This window comes from Oncorhynchus mykiss, chromosome 9, assembly GCF_013265735.2.
Source record: "Oncorhynchus mykiss isolate Arlee chromosome 9, USDA_OmykA_1.1, whole genome shotgun sequence".
NCBI classification, from domain to species: domain Eukaryota; kingdom Metazoa; phylum Chordata; class Actinopteri; order Salmoniformes; family Salmonidae; genus Oncorhynchus; species Oncorhynchus mykiss.
The window spans coordinates 46,745,228-46,767,542 of record NC_048573.1 but is presented as its reverse complement, the minus strand read 5'-3'; the positions used below and the strand labels follow the sequence as shown (position 1 = coordinate 46,767,542).

The window sequence follows — 22,315 nt, the reverse complement described above, 5'->3', positions numbered from 1 at the left end:
GATATTGCAATTCTCACCCTAACACATCGATACCAATGGGAGACTAAGTGAAAATTCAACTTAAATTTAAGTAAGGATTTGTCCCTTAGAGTAATGTACTTGAGACTAGATGGAAGCTAAACCCTCCTGTAGCATAGGCAGCAGCACTGAGGGGGAAGTCCTAACACCAACGCCAGTTGAAATATCTCTCGTATATGACAGAGTGGAAGTTGGGATTTGCTCCTAAAAGTTTATTATTTTTTTCCCCAGATGGATGCGGTGGTTGCTCTATCACAGAGCAAAGCTACCAAGCAGGACACCAAAGCTGGACCTGTGGCAGAGAAATACCGCAGGGTTGGTCTGGTCTTTCTCCTAACTGTTAGGAGTGGTAGTACAACGGATAGTAGTTTTTAATTGATAATCGTACTAGTAGCTGTAGCAATAGTTGTAGTAAGTATGTTCTAGGTAGCCTTGTCCGTGCCAGAAAGGCTACTGTCCTCTGGGCCAATCTCCTGTTCCTGTAGCATGCGTCAGCTTTATGTACAAGTCCACCGCCTGGACAGTACGCTCCTAATAGTAGTGACATTGCGATATTCCAACAATGGTAATATTGGAGTAATTATTATACATTTTATAGCAGGGTTTCTGTTAGCCGGCAATTACCGGCTTTTGCCCCCCTAAAAATAAATGAAAACTGTTGCTGGCCAAAATGACCGGGAGGAAGAAAATCCCATTGCAAAATAATGCTTTTTATTCATTAATGGAAATTGATACACCGTGATCCATTGGATGCTAAAGAAATGAGCACATGGAAGTCAAAGCCTATAGGCCAATGGAGCATTAGTTCTGTAACTTTAATTGCTCTTTCATACTGAGGATTGGTGATTATCAACGGGGAGATTGTTGGAACGATTTTCAAAATCGATTACGGTGAGAAACTATAGATTTAATATATAATTATTTGCCTCCCAAGTGGCGCAGCATCGCATTGCTTGAAGCGTCACTACAGACCTGGGTTCGATCCCAGGCTGTGTCACCACAGGCCGTGACCCGTAGTGCTGCGCACAGCGTCATTAGGGGAAGGTTTAGCAGGGGGGGCTTTACCTGGTTCATTGCGCTCTAGTGACTCCTTGTGGGGGGCCCGGGCGCCTTCAGGCTGACTGCGGTCATCAGTTGAACGGTGTTTCCTCGTTGGTGCGGCTGGCTTCTGGGTTAAGCGGGCAGGTGTTAAGAAGCGCAGTTTGGCGGGTCATGTTTCGGAGAACGCATGACTCGACCATCGCCTCTCCCGAGCCCGTTGGGGAGTTGCAGCGATAAGACCAGATCACAATTGGATATCACAAAATTGGGGAGAAAAGGGGGTAAAATACCCCCCCCCCCCCCCCAAAAAAAAAAAAATATATATATACTGTGTATATATCATGTTTTAAATATTCTCATTTGCAGTGGATGTAAAAAATAAAATACAAAATCCTACATTTCTGTGCAGCAGGCGAGGTACTCCTATGTGTGCTCAGGCGCTTGCGCTCCCTCGAAATAATCAGGACAGAGAAACCTGACACATACTCATTGCTTACATGGAGCACTCCAAACAAACAAAAAACAAATCTTGTAAATTATGGTTATGAAATAAACTAAAACTTCTTTCTCACAAGTGTAGCAGGTTGTGAACTCTGCAAACAACGTTTCCACTCCGAGAATGAGAATGATACATGATGGGTATATTTACTACTGGTGACATGTAATGGGGAATTGGTTTAAAAAAAAAATATCCACGGGCAAGCGATTCACACAATGAATGTGCAAGAATTGTCTTAACATTTTAAATTCTACTCAAGAAAAATTATACTCACACCCCCCTCTTTCTAAGTTTAACAGAGATTTGCATCTCTCACATATGGAACCGCTGTCAGGTGCACTGTTTTCCTGCAAATTGCATTTATTGGCTGCTTCCTTACTTGTTCTGTTAAGATGCATTATCATCATCTAAATCAGATTTCTGCCATTTTGAGCACCGTAGGTGGACGCCATAATGAGTTATGCACCCAATGCATATGGGTTCGGTAAATTCCTCAAATGGCCGGTAAATTAAAATCTTCCAGGTCAAGTTGTCCGGCGCCACATTATATATAGCTATGGTTGTAGTAGTAGCATCTGTAGTGGTAATTCTATAAGTCTATCATTATTAGTTGTAGCTGACTAACGAGGAGCAGTAGCAGTAGTTTAATTATTGTACCGGTACTCGTCTTGCAGCACATCCCAGTGGACAAAGTGGTGGAGATGGTCCAAACTGACCAGGCAGAGGAAGAGGAGCTTCTTGGTACAGTTCCTTCACACTTTATATACTGTATACAATGACTGTGATATGGTTGTCCTAACTAAATTGAATGCACTGACTATTTAGTCGCTCTAGATAAGTGTCTGCTTAATGACAACATGTCATTTAAAAACAAATGTAGATAGGTTGTGACAGTCACTTGGGCATTTACATTTTCTCTGTAATACATCTCCCATAAATGTAACATAAATGTAATGACTGTAAACACACCGTTTATTTCCCTTTACCCTCATTCTATCTAACAGACAGCAGCATTGTCCCTGACTCCCAGCCTACCATGAAAACAGAGAGTACTATGTAAGTACATGGTCTCTGTCATTCAAATTACAATTGATTTAAAATCTGATTTTGAATCAGACATGTTTACTCATAGAGGAGCTTTGAGACCGTGTGTGCGTGCGTGCATCTCTGTGTGTGTTCGAACAGATTCTCCCACTGGAGGAAAGTGTCTGTATCTGAGATGCTGCTGCCGGTACAGAGAGGCTTCCAGAAGGCACTGCCCAAACCAGGTAATCTGCCCCAAGAACTTCCTCCTCCCAATCCCCTACAGTATTCTACAGTTATTTTCACAACATGTACAGGGCCTATTTAGTTTTTAAAAAAGAGTTCAACTTCAAATAAATACTTTTAGAATTATAAAAATGTTGATAGGAATACAGTATGTAACTGAATTTAGATTTATGAGCATTTATGAGTAGGTAGTTAGGTAAGCTTTAGTAATCGCCTTACTAAATCCACACTCATCGACAGACTCATAACAGTTGCTGCTATTACTGAAATGTCTCATGAGAACCATGCATGCACAGTGTCTCCAATAGACTTTATTCACGCTGCGGCCATTGTTGATTGACCGACCATGTTCAGCTTTTGCGGTGGTGTTCAAATGTAGGCTAAGTCGTTTTTGTTCTCCTTAAAATGATCACAAGTATTGCATCGTACGTAGGCTACATCTTTGAAAACAGAAGTGTTTAAAATTATTATAATTTTTTTTTTTACCCAAAGTGGATTTCTGTTTTTTCATTGAAAAGTGTTTATTGTTCTCTTGGTCTCATCAGAGCTTTTAAACAAAATATTATATATATATTTCTGCATGTTGCTGCGTTATTGAGGTCATGTTAATCAGGTCTTTTGATTGAACTAGGGCTGGGCGATATAGCCCAAATATAATATTACAGTATTTAAAAAAGTAAATATAGACTGTATTACAGTATTATGCTTTTGAATAATAAAAGTTATATATTTGCTTTATCAAATGCATTTTATTGGTCACATACACGTGTTTAGCAGATGTTATTGCGGGTGTAGCGAAATGCTTGTGCTTCTAGCTCCAACAGTGCAGTAATATCTTAGAAGTAATATCTAACAATTACACAACATATACCCAATACACACAAATCTAGTGCAGGAGTGGAATTAAGAATATAACAATATATGGACGAGCAATGTCAAAGCAGCATAGAATAAGATACAGTAGAATAGTATACAGAATATACATATGAGATGGGTAATGCAAGATATGTAAACATTATTAAAGTGACTAGTGTTCCATCTATTAAAGTGGCCAGTGATTTCAAGTCTATGTATATAGGCAGCAGCCTCTATGTGCTGGTGATGGCTATTTAACAGTCGGATGGCCTTGAGATGGAGACTGAAAAACAGCTTCTCGGTCCAGCTTTGATGCACCTGTACTGACCTCACCTTCTGGTTGATAGCAGGGTGAACAGGCAGTGGCTCAGGTGGTTGTTGTCCTTGATGATCTGTCTGGCCTTCCTGTGACATTGGATGCTGTTGGTGACCTGAAGGGCAGGTAGTTTGCCCCCAGTAATGCATTGGGCAGACCGCACCACCCTCTGGATTGCGGCTGGTGCAGTTGCCGTACCAAGCGGCGATACAGCCTGACAGGATACTCTCGATTGTGCATCTGTAAAAGTTTGTGAGAGTTTTAGGTGACAAGCCAAATTTCTTCAGCCTCCTGAGGTTGAAGAGGCGCTGTTGTGCCTTCTTCACCATACTGTCTGTGTGAGTGGACCGTTTCAGTTTGTCAGTGATGTGTATGCCGAGGAACTTGGAGCATTCCACCTTCTGCACTGCGGTCCCGTCAATGTGAATAGGGAGGTGCTCCCTCTGCTGTTACCTAAAGTCCACAATCATCTCCTTTGTTGACATTGAGTGAGAGGTTATTTTCCTAGCACCACACTCACAGAGCCCTCACCTCCTCCCTGTAGGCTGTCATTGTTGGTAATCAATTCTACTACTGTTGTGTCATCTGCAAACTTGATGATTTGAGTTGGAGGTGTGCTTGGCCACATAGTCATGGGTGAACAGGGACTACAGGAGGAGACTGAGAACGCACCCTTGTGGGGCCCCAGTGTTGAGGATCAGCGAGGTGGAGGTTTTGTTTCCTACATTCACCACCGACCTTCACCACCTGGACTTCCCGTCAGGAATTCCAAGACCCAGTTGCATAGGGCGAGGTTCAGACCCAGTGCCTTGACCTTAATGATGAGCTTGGAGGGTACTATGGTGTTGAATGCTGAGCTATAGTCAATTAACATTATCCTTACATATGTATTCCTCTTGTCTAGATGGGATAGGGCAGTGTGATGGCGATTGCATCGTCTGTTGATCTATTGGGGCAGTAAGCAAATTGAAGTGGGTCTAGGGTGACAGTAAGGTAGAGGTGATATGATCCTTGACTAGTCTCTCAAAGCACTTCATGATGACAAAAGTGAGTGCTACGCGGCGATAGTCATTTAGTTCAGTGACCTTTGCTTTCTTGGGTACAGGAACAATGGTGGCCATCTTGAAGCATGTCGGGACAGCAGACTGGGATAGGGAGAGATTGAATATGTCTGAGGACGCAGCTAGGGATGCCGTCTGGGCCGTTAGCCTTGTGAGGGTTAACGCGCTTAAATGTCTTACTCACGTCGGCCACGGAGAAGGCGAGCCCACAGTCCTTGGTAGCGTGCCGCATCGGTGGCACTGTTATCCTCAAAGCGGGCAAAGAAGGTGTTTAGCTTGTCTGGAAGCAAGACGTTGGTGTCCGCGACGTGGCTGGTTTTCCTTTTATAGTCCGTGATTGTCTGTAGACCCTGCCGCATACGTCTCGTGTCTGAGCCGTTGAATTGCGACTCCACTTTGTCTCTATACTGATGTTTTGCCTGTGATTTGCCTTGTGAAGGGAATAACTACACTGTTTGTTTTCTGACATATTCCCAGTCACTTTTCTATGGTTAAATGTGCTCGTTCACACTTTCAGTTTTGCACAAATGCTGCCATCCACGGTTTCTGGTTAGGGTAGGTTTTAATAGTCACAGTGGGTACAACCTCTCCTATACACTTCCTGATAAACTCAGTCATCAAATCAGTGTATTCGTCAATATTATTCTCGGAAGCTACCCGGGAACATAGTTTGCGTGATCAAACAATCTTGAAGCGTGGATTCCGATTGGTTAGATCAGCGTTGAATAGTCCTTAGCACGGGTACTTCCTGTTTGATTTTCTGCCTATAGGGAGGGAGGAGCAAAATGTAGTCGTGGTCAGATTTTCCGAAAGGAGGGCTGAGGAGGGCCTTATAGGCATCTTGGAAGTTGTAGTAACAGTGTTACTACAACTTTGGCAACTTTGGCAGCGAGAAAAGTGTTTTGGCAGCGAGAAAACTACAGTCAATATGTTGATAGAACTTCGGCATCCCTTTTCTCAAATGTGCTTTGTTTAAATCCCCAGCTACAATAAATGCAGCCTCAGGATATGTTGTTTCCAGTTTGCATAAATTCCAGTGGAGTTCTTTGAGGGCTGTCGTGGTATCAGCTTGAGGGGGGATATAGACGGCCGTGGCTATAACCAATGAGAATTCTCTTGGGAGATATTACGGTCGGCATTTGATTGGGTGGTATTCTAGATTGGGTGAACAAAGGTACTTGAGTTACCTGTATGTTATCACAATTACACCATGAGTCGTTAATCATGAAACATACACCCCCACCCTTCTTCCCGAAAAAATATTTATTCCTGTCTGCACGATGGACTGATGAATTCAGCTGGCTGGACCGATTCGGGCAGTATATGCTGAGAGAGCCATGTTTCCATGAAGCAGAATACGTTACAATCCCTGATGTCTCTCTGGAAAGAGACCCGCGCCCTGAGCTCGTCAACTTTATTATCCAGAGACTGAACATTAGCGAGTAATATACTCGGAAGCGGTGGGTGGTGTCCGTGCCTCCTAAATCAGACTAGAAGACCACTCCGAGTACCTTTCCTTCACCGGCGATGTTTTAGGTGGGTTTCAGGAATCAGTTCAATTGCCCTGGGGGGTGCGAACAAAGGATCTGCTTTGGGAAAGTCATATTCCTGGTGTTGATGCTGGTGAGTTACCGCTGCTCTGATATCCAATAGTTATTCCTTTATGTAATAACACACAAACATTTCTGGTCTAACAATATAAAAAAGAATACATCAAAATGAGTAGTGCGTGACCCTAGGGTGGTAACACATACATTCTAAGTGATTTCAATGGGTCATTCTCCATTCTGATTGTTTTATGCTGTTCAATTCAACTTCAAGCCCCCCGAAAATGCAGCATTTATCAATTTCTGCATTTCCTGCACTCATTTGAGATAATTTCCACACTGCCACGTAGGGTTGCACGATATGGGCAAACAATCTAGGCCTTATTTTTAACCAAATGTTGCAATTTGACTTGCGATTTAGAGCCTACACCATCACTGGTATTATCAGGCTGTTTAGCTAATTACGTTTGTGCTGACTCAGTAATTTTATTAGCTAGCAAGCCAACTAACTAGCGATTAGAATTAGTGGCTAATAAGATTTAGGCTCAACTTGCTAAGAAAAAACAACCTAGCTGTTTGCAGATGTAAGAAACACAAACAAATAGTGTAGGGTTGTCCCCGACTAAAATGAATCTTGATCAACCAAGAGTCATCTGTTCTTTCAACCAATCGATTGGTCAACGTTTTTAAACTTGTATTTTTCCATATATATCATGTGTGTTTTTAATTTCTGACTGAAAGGTTAGAAAGTTACTCTGCTGGTATCTTGTCCCAGTTTATGCCCTCATTTGTAATGCAAACCCGGGCGGTAGTGTGTTTTGGGTCATTGTCTGCAATTGGAGAAGAAAAAAAGACATTTAGCCTAACAGCCAACATTAGGTACAATACTAGAAATATACATGTAAATAGGCTTAAACATAACACAATATTGCTGTAATCCTACCTTGAAAGAAATGTGGTGAATTATTATGGAACACATAGCAGTCCATAAGGTGTAGGCTACAATATTTGATGTACCTTTTTCTTTGTAAATAGTTAAATTTACCATCAAAAATCTAATTGGCCTGGTCCCTGTGAGTCCACCAAATGCACTGTTTTCTAACTGTCACGCCCTGACCTTAGAGATCCTTTTTATGTCTTTATTTTAGTTTGGTTAGGGCGTGAGTTGGGGTGGGCATTCTATGTTTTGTTTTTCTATGATTTTCTATTTCTATGTTTTGGCCAGGTATGGTTCTCAATCAGGGACAACTGTCTATCGTTGTCTCTGATTGGGAACCATACTTAGGTACCCTTTTTCCCACCTGTGTTCGTGGGAAGTTGACTTCGTTTAGGGCACATAGCCTTTGAGCTTCATGGTTTGGTTTTGTAGTGTTTTATTTGCCGTCATTTTGAGTTAATAAAGAAAATGTACGCTTACCACGCTGCACCTTGGTCCAGTTCCTTCAACCACATCTGGATGGAATTACTATGGGAATAAATATCACTGAATAACAGACACATTTGAATAAAGTAGGCTAATGAAGGCAACACATTGTTACTTACTGAAACTCCCAAAGTCATCCAATTGTTATAATAGGATTTGAAGCAATATTGAAGCAATATTCTACCCACGTGTGGTCAACTATTTCAGCATAATTTTGTGCTGCTCTGAGACAAGCATGGGGACTGGTCTTGATAAATCAATGAGATGTTTATTTTCACTGAATTGCCGTTTGGTATTGGTTAGCCTACAATGCATTCCTGAATTCAATCGCTTTAGCCGACATGTTGAGGTTTATTAATCTCTTGAGGTTTATTCACGCTCTCCCTCTCTCCCTTATTCTCTGTGCTGGCTCACACCTCGTCAGTAGCCCCAAGGCTCTCATTCCAATGCACTTCCTACATGATAAGCCATACATACTGTACTAATGCTGTACATGCGTTGGCCTAGGAGAATCTAGAACAGCCCCGCTCTGTTTTAACTTTGTCCAAAGATGTTAGATTATTCAAAGTAGGCACCCTTTGCCTTTATGACAGCTTTGCACACTTTTGGCATTCTCTCAATCAACTTCATGAGGAATACTTTTCCAACAGTTTTGAAGGAGTTCCCACGTTTGCTGAGCACTTGTTGGCTGCTTTTCCTTCACTCTGCGGTCCAACTCATCCCAAACCATCTCAATTGGGTTGAGGTCGTGGAATTGTGGAGGCCAGATCATCTGATGCAGCACTCCATCACTCTCCTTCTTGGTCAAATAGCCCTTACACAGCCTGGAGGTGTGTTTTGGGTAATTGTCCTGTTGAAAAACAAATTATAGTTCCACTAGTAGCAAAACAGATGGGATGGCGTATCGCTGCAGAATGCTCTCATAGCCATGCTGTTTAAGTGTGCCTTGAATTCTAAATAAATCACAGACAGTGTCACCAGCAAAGCACATCACACCTCCTTCATGCTTCACGGTGGGAACCACACATGGAGAGATAATCCGTTCACCTAGTCTGCGTCTCACAAAGACACAGCGGTTGGAACCAAAAATCTCAATTTAGGATGTCCATTGCTCGTGTTTCTTGGCCCAAGCAAGTCTTTTTTTGTTGTTGGTGTCATTTAGTAGCGGTTTCTGTGCAGCAATTCAACCATGAAGGCCTGATTCACACAGTCTCCTCTGAACAGTGTTGAGATGTGTTTGTTACTTGAACTCTGAAGCATTTATTTGGCCTGTAATTTATGAGGCTGGTAATTCTAATGAACTTATCCTTTTGCAGCAGAGGTAACTCTGGTTCTCCCTTTCTTATGGCGGTCCTCATGAGAGCCAGTTTCATCATAGCACTTGATGGTGTTTGCGACTGCACTTGAAGAAACTTACCAGGATTGACTGACCTTCATGTCTTCAGTAGTAAATATGTTGAAATGGATCCAAATTCTGTTTCTTTCTTCAGTACTTTTTAAATAGGATAGATGCTATGGTATAGGTTGAATGTGGTAGTCTGCCTATAACCAGCCTGAGTAGGCCTATAACTCCATTCCTATTCTATTTAGAGTTTAGAGAAATCAATCTAATTGGAAATGAACCATTATCAGGCTGGTTAATGTGATACATGTCTGTTGAATTTGATAAAATCCACCCGCCTCGGCCCCGCCCTACCTACTCACCCAGTCAGGAGCTGCAACTGCATTGCGGCCATGGCATACTGCATACTTTTTACTAAATGGTACATACTAAATTGTGTGCGACGATAAGTACATAGTATGCAGTTTAACTATGTAGTACACTAGCATGGGTATTCGGACACAGACAATATCATTCGATTTGAAGAACTCAGAAGAACATTGCTCATGCATTTTCATTGCCGTCTGCCATGGTTTTAAAAGACGACCCGTTCATTAGCTACCTGCACTAGCCGTTTATGTTAGTGTTCATCTGTGAATAAGGTCTACATTGAGGTTTTACTGAAAGTGTTTCTCTCCGGTCTCCAGAACTTGAGAACGTAGAGCAACAGGAGCGTCCGTCATCGGCCCAGAGAGGTTCTGGGTCGGTCCCTGGGTCAGCAGTCAGCCACAAGCAGCTCCACGCCCAGCTCACCCAGCGCCTGGAGGAGGTCCTCCGCAAGAGGGACCGGGGTACTGGGCCCGAGGAGCGAGCTGGAGTCCAGATCAGAGTGCCTGAGGAGCGAGGTAGGCCACAGGACCGAGGGTCCCGAGAGCGAGCTGGAGCCCAGGGAGGAAGCGGGCCTGAGGAGCAAAGTGGAGCCCAGGGAGGACGAGGGCCTGAGGAGCAAGATGGAGCCCAGGGAGGAAGAGGGCCTGAGGAGCGAGGTGAGCCCACTGGGAGAGGTGCCAAAGTGTCACGGCAGGATGCAGGAAGGCCTGGTCAGACCAAGGGGAAACCTAAGAGCCAGAAGTCTCAGGAAACTGAAGCCACCCCAGGGAAAGCCCCTGTCAAACCCACCCCAGCTAAAGATATACAGGAGAGGGCAACACCTAACTCCAAGGTTAAGGCCACTGGGTCAAACTCCAGTAAAGACAAGGTGAGGATATAGAGTGTTAAGAGCAATTGAATAGGAAATTGAGCTTGGCGCAAAGCTGTTTGAATACCCCGTCCCAGTCCGAGTTGGAGCTTCCTTATTAAATGGAGGCAGTGAACTGTAGCCAATGGGTTGCACCTTGCTCCCTTGCTTTTGTACAATGGCACAGTAGTATAACCATTCCATAGCATTGGTCTATCAGTGTCTCAAGTTTAGTAGTAGTAATAGTATATTGGAGTTATAATAACAATAAAACACCCTTTCTCACATGTTCCCCTCATCCTCTGCAGAGAGAGGAGGTGGTGACGGGCACCATGATGAGGTTAATCTCCAGCCACTACGAGAATAGCACATCATCCACCACCATTAAATCCCCTGTAGAGTCTGTCCCTCGCTGGCCCCTTCCACCCACCAACAGGTACTGCAGCAACAGGTACTGCAGGAAACAAAACCAAGTGAACATATAACATGGTAGAATGATGTGCAGAAGTTTGGTCTAGCGCAGCGGTTCCCAAACATTTCCTTTCCGGGTACCACCAAATCACTGTCAAAAGCTCTTGAGGACAACCATTTGCAAATTCGTGTATATCTTTTAACAAAAAATGTAGAGTCAGTTTCATCAGAGAATGTAATAAAATGCCTATTACAGATGGATGTTAAACTATTTGCATTGTGAAAAGCACTACACACTCCCTTCCCCCGGAGACCGGGGTTCAATCCCTGGCTGTAGTGTAATAATTACAATTTTCTTTCCTTTGTGGTAGATCTGTTTTGGAGAAGAGTTGGTTGCCGCCATCGATGGTGAGTGCCTGAGCTGTTGTTTTCTGATTGATAAACAGAATAAGTAATATTCATTTTAATTGTATGAATTTAGGTAGCAGAACGTGGTAGCAGACCGAACAGCTACCTCTGGTAAGAAGTGGGGTGGTGGTGTGTGTCTATTTGTCAATAACAGCTGGTGCGCGATGTCTAATATTAAGGAAGTCTCGAGGTATTGCTCGCCTGAGGTAGAGTACCTCATCATATGCTGTAGACCACACTACCTACCAAGAGAGTTTATCTATATTCTTTGTAGCGGTCTATTTACCACCACAAACCGATGCTGGCACTAAGACCGCACTCAACGAGCTGCATAAGGCCAGAAGGAAACAAGAAATTGCTCATCCAGAAGCAGCGCTCCTAGTGGCCTGGGACTTTAATGCAGGCAAACTTAAATCCATTTGACCTAATTTCTACCAGCATGTCACCTGTGCAACCAGAGGAGGAAGAAAAAAAAAACCTCTAGACCACCTTTACTCCACACACAGACGCGTACAAAGCTCTCCCTCCTTTTGGCAAATCTGACCATAATTGTATCCTCTTGATTTCTGCTTACAAGCAAAAACTAAAGCAGGAAGTACTAGTGACTAGTAAGGAAGTGGTGAGATGACGTGGATGCTACGCTAGAGGACTGTTTTGCTACCCCGCAGATCCTCAACACAAGGGCCCGTCGGGTACGTGCTTGGTCCCCTCCTATACTCCCTGTTCACCCACGACTGAGTGGCCAAGCACGACTCCAACACCATCATTATGTTTGCTGACGATACAACGGCGGTAGGCCTGATCACAGACAACGGTGACACAGCGTATAGGGAGGAGGTCAGAGACCTGGCAGTGTGGTGCCAGGACAACAACCTCTCCCTCAACATGAGCAAGACAAAGGAGTTGATCGTGGACTACAGGAAAAGGAGGGCAGAACACACCCCTATTCACATCAATGGGGCTGTAGTGGAGCGGTCAAGAGTTTCAAGTTCCTTGGTGTCCACATCACCAGCAAACTATGGTCGAAGCACACCAAGACGGTTGTGAAGAGGGCATGACAACACCTATTCTCCCTCAGGAGACTGAAAAGATTTGGTATGGGTCCCCAGATCCTCAAAAGTTCTACAGCTGCACCATCGAGAGCATTCTGACCGGTTGCATCACCGCCTGGTATGGCAACTGCTCGGCATCCGACCGTAAGGCGCTACAGAGGGTAGTGCATATGGCCCAGTATATCACTGGGGCCAAGCTTCCTGCCATCCAGGACCTCTATCCTAGGTGGTGTCAGAAGAAGGCCCCAAAAAATGGTTGAAGACTCCTGTCGCCCAAATAATAGACTGTTCTCTCTGCTACTGCATGGCAAGCGGTATCGTAGGGCCAAGTCTATCTCCAAAAGGCTCCTTAACAGCTTCTACCCCTAAGCCGTAAGACTGCTGATCAATTAATCAAATGGCCACCTGGACTATTTGCATTGACACCCCCCTTTATTTTTACACTGCTGCTACTCGCTGTTTATTATCTATGCATAGTCACTTTACCCCTACCTACATTACCTCAACTAATCTGTACCCCCGCACATTGACTTTCATTTATTTAGTAAATATTTTCTTAACAATAAAAAAAAAAACTGCATTGATTGTTAAGGGCTTGTAAGTAAGCATTTCACAGGACGGTACCCGTTGTATTCGGCTCAAGTGACAAATACAATTTGATTTGGAGGATTTGTTAGGGTTGCATAAGACGTGTTTTCCCCTCATGCGTTCACAAGCTAGTGCCTGAATTCTCTCCCTCATAGGTGGGAAGGGCAAAAGCACCGGGATATATGAAGTCCTACACTAACTCCAAGAAGCCCTCTGCAGAACAACAAGGGTATTTATTTTTGTCCAGTTTCATTCAAATTATCCCCGTGCTGCAACACAACCAGTGAATCTTATATCTGATAACCCATGACAACTTGTCTGAAAAATGAATTTAGCTAAATCTATATTTCGGGGGATTTGATTAATCAGGAATTTTAATCAGGACATCCTCTATTCAAATATCATAGAAACTTACCTATTTCTTTTAGACAAAATAATAATTGTTTTATTATTTTGTCCTGATCCCATGCCTAAAATGTTGATTCTTATTTCCTGTTTGTGAATGGTATTGTTGATTTCATCCATTGTTTCTTTGTGTAGAGATGACGTCTTTGCGTTCAAAGTGGATACATCTATGACCACTGGGGTAAATAAATATATATTTGATCTACATAAATCCAATTAATGAATTAGGCCTACTATTTGTTAGCAGACTTGGGTTCAAATACCTAAGCTGTGCTGGTTTGAGCTTGCCTGTTGCAATGGAACCAATAGAAGCATCCCCAAAGTGCAAACCCACCCACCTAGCACTCCAGGCAGGCTACAGCAAATACTTGAAGCATTTGAAAGATTTAAAATAGCATTTGAACCCAGGCCTTTTCAATTGGTTCCATCGCAACAGGCAAGCTCAATCAAGCACAGCTTAGATATTTGAAATGATTCCATATAGTATTCTCATGCACAGGTGGATGATGGTTTCTAATTCTCTGCTCTCTTTAGGGGGAGGGGAAAATGTCCTCGGACACCTCTGCCATTGATAGCAGGTAGGAGCTATTTGAAGGCAGTACTCATTTGGTTACATCTGATGGGGCTCTCTCAATTAGTCTTTCCTTGATTCCTTGTATCCTTTCTTCTTGCCTCCTTCTCAAAACTCATTGGAGAAGACATGGGGAGGGACCTTGGGGAGATTCTCTTACAATATGGTTGAGATGGAGTCAAGGAGATAGGATGTTAGGAATCAAGGACAGATTAATTGAGAAAGACCCTGGGTCTCATCTGTGTTGTAATAGTGTCTTCTAGTGTTGCGGTAAATAATCCCTCATGTCAATGTGATGTGATTCATTGCCGTTTTTTCCCCTAGTGCTACTCACAACTCCTGGGCATTCCCCAGCACTGCCAAGAAGGGCCAAGCAGTCAAGGTATGGAGGCAAACACTAATTGACACAATATGATGGGAGAACTTTTGAATGGAGAGATGGAGATTGCCTCCTTTTGTGTGTGTGTGTGGTTCTCTTATCTCGGTGTGTGAAGGTGTCTGTACTCTTGTCGGGTGTGTGTGTGTGAGACTGTGTGTGCGCGTATGTATACATTTGTAAACCTGCGTATGTGTACCCATGTGTGTATGCACCTCACTGAATTGTCGATGCAGTCCCAGGTAGCAGCTCCGCGGCGCCACGTGAAGAAGCACCTGTTCAGCGACACAGACACAGACGCCATGATGGAGATCAGCTGGCTCAAAGAGTCCAGCAGGAAGCCCAAGCCCAAAGTGATCGACTACAGCCGTCAGCCCCGGCTCCACCCTCCTGCCCCCAACACCACATGTACGCTCACACGATACGTCACTTAACCTTTCCACACTACTGAGCCAAACCTAACCGAGCCAAGCCAAACTGTATTGGGCTGGCCTGGTTAAGCATCCACCATAGTTGCTGGAACTGTGCTGGAAATTTAAGGACAATGTGAAAAGAATAAATCCAAGCCAACACTGTATGGTTTGGTCCTATAGTTTTAATCAGTCTGTGTCTGTTACGTTGAGTGAACTCACTAGTCAAACATAGCCTACACCCTTTTAATATTTTTATTTATTTAACTAGGCAAGTCAGTTAAGAACAAATTCTTATTTACAATGACGGCCTACTGTTGAACAGTGAGTTGACTGCCTTGTTCAGGGTCAGAACTACATATTTTTACCTTGTTAGCTCGGGAATTCTATCCAGCAACCTTTCGGTTACTGGCCCAACGCTCTAATCACTAGGCGACCTGCCGCTACCTTATCTCTCTCTCTTTTCTATTTTAGATGAGTCCCCAGACTTACCACCTAGCTCACCCAAGCCTGTGAAGGAGAAAGCCAAGCCAAAGAAGGTGAGACTGACAATCCAATGGTTTTAAATCAACGAGGGGGAATCTCAATGAGCTAGTGCACACTTCGGGTAGAAGGGATGGGGAATCGGAACCAGCCTTGTATCTTGAAACCTTAGAATCCAAAGTGAGTTAATCAACTTTTCATCCTTACTACTGCTCTGTTGCAACCTAGAAATAGGATTCCTAAAATGGGCTTCCACATCCAAATCAATGGGTGAGTGATGGGTGGAATTGTACTTGTATGGTTGTATCAGTCAGCATTGCCTCTGTCAGCCACAGTGTGTCATGCTCGCCTTTCAGAAGAGACAGAGGGTGAAGGAGAGAAGTGTAGAGCAGAAAGAGAACCGTGGAGCGGCACTGGTGGCGGCAGGGACCAGTCAAGCAGCCAGGAGGCCCCAGAGAGCCGCCGCCACCAATGCCAAGAGCTACAGGGAGCCCGACAGCGCCAGCCAATCAGAGACTGAAGAGCCGCCAGCTCCTAAGGTCCTGCTTTCTTCCCTCACACATATGCCCTTTCCCCATGATTAGGCTCTATTACTGATTTAAATAGAATAATGAAATAAAGTATTCATTAAATAATATAGGCAATGTATCTCCGAGTTCACGTTACGCTTCTTCTAGACATAATAATTTTTTGGTTGGTAGTAAGTAATAAAGGTGAAATCAGTTACATTGTTATATTTTAGTTTAGATGGCAGACTAAAATCAATCAGATCACAATACATTTAGTTGCTGTGGAATAAATAATGGATAGTTGTTTTTTTACCACTTTTTACATGACCAACTTGTAATAAAAGTATGTTATGGGATTATTTTCTCCCAACAGAAGCGCTCCATCGGACCAGCGGAAAAGATTGAGAAGGTTTGCCAAGAGGCTGTCGAGGTGAAGAAGAAAAAGGCAACCACCCCGGCCAAGGAACAGACGAATGTACCGAAAGAGTCTTCTTGGGCTGCCCGGCTGGCCTCTTTCAATCCTTCCCCGCCTGCCATCGAGAGGATGAGAGGTAAGGCAAACCCACGGCAAACCCAGCCCACCTACACCAACCAAGGACCAGTTGAAACTGGTTTTCACCTGTGTATTCTGTCCATATAATGATTCAAATTCGGTGGTTCTGTCTACAATCATTGAAAATAATTATCATATTGTTTTCTTGTTGGCACTATGCAATCGCTGGAAAATGTTCACTTATTCTCCTATTCATTGACATCAATGCATGACTAAGTGAAAATTGGACTTAGTTAGGATTCACCCCTTAGTTATTTATCCCTGGTGCAATCACTTTAAGAAACCTAAGGGCTTAATTCAATATGTTGCACTGAAGATCAGCTCTGTAGTGCAATTTAAAGGTAATTTGCGATTGTGCCTACATATGCAGCGTTTACTGTGAATGCAGTCTCCGCCAACATGGGAACATTGACCTTTACATTTCTGTTCGACAGTAGCGCAGGTCTTCAGGGCTACGGATTGAATCGAACACTAACTTCAGTGTAGTACAGGCGTATTCAAATCTTACCCTGCGAAGTCCGAAGAAATGTTGATTTTCTGTTCTACCTGATAATTGCACCGAGCTGGTATCCCAGGTCTAAATCAGTTCCTGATTAGAGGGGAATAATAATAAAAAGAAGTGGAACTGGCTTCAAGGTCCAGATGTGAATTTGAGGGGTGTAGTAGATATAAAACATATTTACTGTAAGTGGATGAGGAAAAGTATCTATGTACTATTGACCTCGAATACCCTGGCCAGCTGTCTGAGCATCTGCGGTTGTGTTTTGACCCCCACATAGCTGCATCCGAGAGGTCGCTGATAGTCTTACCCCGGTCGCCCCTCACCCCGCAGGGCTCCCTGTCCGCCTCCCCTGCCAGCGGCCCCTCTTCACCCCTTGCCCTGGAGCTGCCCCCCGAACACCCTCGCAGCAGCGCGGGCTTCCAGCCCTCCTCCTTCTACAGCGCCCCTGGGAGGAAGAGTGACCGCAAAGCTAAGGATCCCTCTCTCCCATCCCTCCCCTCTCTCCCATCCCTTACTCCCACTGGCAAGACTCCTGGCCTCCGCGCCCAGAGACCCAGTGCCTTAGAGGTAAGATTCAAGGCTGATACTGCACCAATGGGCCTTCTGACACATAAAAATAATACATAAATAATACATAAAAATAATATATACAGTACCAGTCAGAAGTTTGGACAAAGCTACTCATTCTAAGGTTTGTCTTTATTTGTAAAAAAAATAAAAAAAATAAAAAATTAAAATGGTAGAATAATAATTGACATTGTATAATAATAGTGAAGACATCAAAACTGAAATAACACATGGAATAATTTAGTGACCAAAAAAAAGTGTTAAATATATTTTCTATTTGAGATTCTTCAAAGTAGGCACCCTTTGCCTTGATGGACAGCTTTGCACACTATTGGCATTCTCTCATCCAGCTTCACCTGGAATGCATTTCCAACAGTCTTGAAGGAGTTCCCATGTATGCTGAGCACTTGTTGGCTGCTTTTCTTCACTCTGTGCCCCAACTCATCCATAACCATCTCAATTGGGTTGAGGTTGGGTGATTGTGGAGGCCAGGTCATCTGATGCATCACTCCCATCACTCTCCTTCTTGGTGAAATAGTCCTTACACAGCCTGGAGGTGTGTTGGGTTATTGTCCTGTTGAAAAACAAATTATAGTTCCACTAAGCACAAAAAACAGATGGGATGGCGTATCGCTGCAGAATGCTGTGGTAGCCATGCTGGTTAAGTGTGCCTTGAATTCTAAATAAATCACTGACAGTGTCACCAGCAAAGCACCATCACACCTCCTCCTCCATGCTTCACGGTGGGAACCACACATGCGGAGATCATCCTTTCACTTAGTCTGCATTTCGAAGACACGGCGGTTGCAACCACAAATCTCAAATTTGGACTCATCAGACCGTAGGACAAATTTCCACCGGTTTAATGTCCATTGCTCGTGTTTCTTGGCCCAAGCAAGTCACTTCTTATTGGTGTCCTTTAGTAGTGGTTTCTTTGCAGGAATTCGACCATGGAGGCCTGATTCACGCGGTCTCCTCTGAACAGTTGATGTTGAGACGCATCTGTTACTTGAACTCTGAAGCATTTATTTGGCCTGCAATCGGAAGTGCAGTTAGTTGAAGATTTCTGAAGCTGGTAACTCTAATGAACCTATCCTCTCGGGCAGAGGTAACTCTGGGTCTTCATTTCCTGTGGCGGTCCTCATGAGGGCCAGTTTCATAGTGTTTGATGGTTTTTGCGACGGCACTTGAAGAAACTTTCAAAGTTCTTGAAATTTTCCGAGTTTCTCTTTGCTTATTTGAGCTGTTCTTGCCATAATATGAACTTGGTCTTTTACCAAATCTTCTGTATACCACGCCTACCTTGTCACAACACAACTGATTGGCTCAAACGCATTAAGAAGGAAATAAATTCCACTAATGAACTTGACAAGGCACACCTGTTAATTGAAATGCATTCCAGGTGACTACCTCATGAAGCTGGTTGAGAGAATGCCAAGAGTGTGCAAAGCTGTCAAGGCAAAGGGTGCCTTCTTTAACAAATCAAAATATATTTGAGATTCTTCAAATACTTTTTTGGTTACAACATGATTCCATATGTGTTATTTCATTGTTTTGATGTCTTCACTATTATTCACTATTATTCTACGAAATTTTTTAAATAAAGAAAAACTCTTGAATGAAGTGTGTCTAAACTTTTGGCTGGTACTGTACAGTCGTGGCCAAAAGTTTTGAGAATTATACAAAAATATACATTTTCAAAATCTGCTGCCTCCGTTTGTATGATGACAATTTGCATGTACTCTAGAATGTTACGAAGAGTGATTGTAATTAATTGCAAAGTCTTTCTTTGCCATGCAAATGAACTGAAGCCCCAAAAAACATTTCCACTGCATTTCAGCCCTGCCACAAAAGACCAGCTGACATCATGTCAGTTATTCTCTTGTTAAGATGTAAGTGTTGACGAGGACAAGGCTGGAGATCACTCGATCAGGCTGATTGAGTTTGAATAACAGACTGGAAGCTTCAAAAGGAGGGTGGTGCTTGGAATCATTGTTCTTCCTCTGCCAACCATGGTTACCTGCAAGGAAACACGTGCCGTCATCATTGCTTTGCACAAAAAGGGCTTCAGAGGCAAGGATATTGATGCCAGTAAGATTGCAGCTAAATCAACCATTTATCGGGACATCGAGAACTTCAAGGAGAGCGGTTCAATTGTTGTGAAGAAGGCTTCAGGGCGCCCAAGAAAGTCCAGCAAGCGCCAGGACCGTCTCCTAAAGTTGATTCAGCTGCGGGATCGGGGCACCACCAGTGCAGAGCTTGATCAGGAATGGCAGCAGGCAGGTGTGAGTGCATCTGCACGCACAGGGAGGCGAAGACTTTTGGAGGATTGCCTGGTGTCAAGAAGGGCAGCAAAGAAGACACTTCTCTCTAGGAAAAACACCAGGGACAGACTGATATTCTGCAAAAGGTACAGGGATTAGACTGCTGAGGACTGGGGTAAAGTCATTTTCTCTTGATGTATCCCCTTTCCGATTGTTTGGGGCATCCGGAAAAGAGCTTGTCCGGAGAAGACAAGGTGAGCACTACCATCAGTCCTGTGTCATGCCAACAGTAAAGCATCCTGAGACCATTCATGTGTGGGGTTGCTTCTCAGCCAAGGGAGTGGGCTCACTTACAATTTTGCCTAAAAACACAGCCATGTTTAAAGAATGGTACAACACATCCTCCGAAAGCAACTTCTCCCAACCATCCAGGAACAGTTTGGTGACGAACAATGCCTTTTCCAGCATGATGGAGCACCTTGCCATAAGGCAAAAGTGATAACTAAGTGGCTCGGGGAACAAAACATCAATATTTTGGGTCCATGGCCAGGAAACTCCCCAGACCTTAATCCCATTGAGAACGTGTGGTCAATACTCAAGAGGCGGGTGGACAAACAAAAACCCACAAATTCTGACAAACGCCAAACATTGATTATGCAAGAATGGGCTGCCATCAGTCAGGATGTGGCCCAGAAGTTAATTGACAGCATACCAGGGCGGATTGCAGAGGTCTTGAAAAAGAAGGGTCAACACTGCAAATATTGACTCTTTGCATCAACTTAATATCATTGTCAATAAAAGCCTTTGACACTCATGAAATGCTTGTAATTATACTTCAGTATTCCATAGTAACATCTGACAAAAATATCTAAAGACACTGAAGCAGCAAACTTTGTGGAAATGAATGTGTCATTCTCAAATCTTTTGGCCACGACTGTATATATATATATTGTGGTAAACAGTGCAGTGTTGCGTGAGCTTGCAGAGATGACCACAGAGACAGGGAGATTCTAGTCAGAAAACATTACTTTTTTTGGCAACAAAATAAACATAAGTTATTTGGTTAAGTTTGGCTCTGTCCTTCTTAGATTCGGCTCCATGCTTCCGGGAGCTTCGTTCCCTTCCATAGGCTCACTCCTTGCCTCTCTCTGTAGAGGGTGGCAGCATTGCTGTGCTGGGCCCCCAACCTGTGGATGACCGAAAGAAAATTGCTGTAATGACAGGAACCAGCTTGTGACGCGGTCATTTGTGCCCTTACCTCTTACCGTCTACACAAGGGCGGCATGGTCAGTATTTAGAGTGAACTTCCTCCTGAGGTGGTAATACTTGAGGGTGTCCAGTGCCCACTTCACAGTGAGGCACTCCTTGACAATGGAGTAGTTCTCCCTCGGGAGGAGCTTCCTGCTGACAAACATGATGGGGAAACTCCTCTCCTCCCTGCTCTTGAGACAAGACGGCCCCTACCCGTGTGAGACGCGTCTGTCTGGACCAGGAGTCTTCGGCGACGAGTACCAGGTGCTAACAACGCGCATCCTTCAGGGCCTATAAAGCTGCCTCTGTGTCATCCGTCCATCGCACCCTCTGGGGTAGGCGTGCCTTCGTTATGTCAGTGAGGGGAGAAGTTATTGGGGCAGAGTTAGGTACAAATCGACTGTAGTAGCCTGGTAATCCCAGGAACGACTTCAACTGCCTCTGGCCATTCCCTAATGGCGGCAAAAAAAAAGCCTATTTGATAGCCCAGGTACTCCACCTTGGCATAGTCCAGCTTGCACCTTTGGGGGTTCGCGATCAGCACATCCACAGCCTGTAACCTTCAGAGATGGGACTCCCAAATGTCACTGTGCACGATTATATCATCCCAATAAGCAGCAGCCTACTCACAGTGCGGGTGCAGGACGCTGAAAGGTTGCTGGAGCCCTGTTCCTGCTGGACCGCCGCCCTCTGGGCTTCTGGTATGTCTGTTTATGCACTTTTTCTCCAGTACGTGTGTGGATATGATGTTCCACGAGATCTGTGCACCCCGGCACCTCAGAAAACACGGCCGTATTCTGCTGGACCAACTCTCAGAGCGCTTGTCGTTGGGGCGGGCTGAGGTCTTCCCCCATTTCGACAGAGGGTGGGTTCTGCTGTGGCCAGGTCCATGTTTCTCACAGCGCTTCTCATGCGTGCCACTTCAGTAGGTTCACATGGTAAAGCTGGTGGGGTTTCCTCCCCGCCCGGCGGACCTTATAATTGACGTCGCCTACCTGCTCAACGATGCCACATAGTCAGGAATTTGCTCTCCTTTGTGGGGATCAGCACCAAGACCTTCTCACCCAGGTGGAACTCTCGTGGTTGGGCCCCCCGGTTGTATACACGTTCCTAAGTGCGTTGCGCCTGGGATATGTTCTCCCTCACCACTGGCCAAATCGCCTTCATTCTCATGTCCTCCACATGTTCCACCACGCTGTAAGGGGGGGGGTTGGTTGGTCCTCGCAGACCTCCTTGGCTAGGCCCAGCAGTCCACGGCCATACATAAGCTCAAAGGGGGAGAACCCAGTGGACACTTGGGGTACCTTGCGAACATCAACTGGGGCAGCAGCTGGTCCCAGTTCCTTCCGTTTCTCTCGGTGACCTTCTTCAGCATCTG

General features: G+C 44.3%; 1 protein-coding gene across 1 annotated transcript in view; it reads left to right on the top strand.

Moving 5' to 3' along the window:
• The window catches only part of LOC110532229 (synaptonemal complex protein 2), a 62,246-nt gene that overhangs the window by 14,265 nt on the left and 25,666 nt on the right, over nt 1-22,315 (top strand). Inside the window, exons 16-31 of the mRNA XM_021615941.2 lie at nt 250-333; nt 2,233-2,299; nt 2,563-2,614; nt 2,744-2,826; nt 10,058-10,608; nt 10,896-11,038; nt 11,370-11,406; nt 13,202-13,275; nt 13,587-13,632; nt 13,986-14,029; nt 14,347-14,404; nt 14,635-14,806; nt 15,283-15,347; nt 15,648-15,830; nt 16,174-16,351; nt 17,133-17,422. Of these exons, the coding sequence (XP_021471616.2) occupies nt 250-333; nt 2,233-2,299; nt 2,563-2,614; nt 2,744-2,826; nt 10,058-10,608; nt 10,896-11,038; nt 11,370-11,406; nt 13,202-13,275; nt 13,587-13,632; nt 13,986-14,029; nt 14,347-14,404; nt 14,635-14,806; nt 15,283-15,347; nt 15,648-15,830; nt 16,174-16,351; nt 17,133-17,422 (2,127 nt within the window). The remainder of the gene's footprint in view (nt 1-249; nt 334-2,232; nt 2,300-2,562; nt 2,615-2,743; nt 2,827-10,057; nt 10,609-10,895; nt 11,039-11,369; nt 11,407-13,201; nt 13,276-13,586; nt 13,633-13,985; nt 14,030-14,346; nt 14,405-14,634; nt 14,807-15,282; nt 15,348-15,647; nt 15,831-16,173; nt 16,352-17,132; nt 17,423-22,315) is intronic.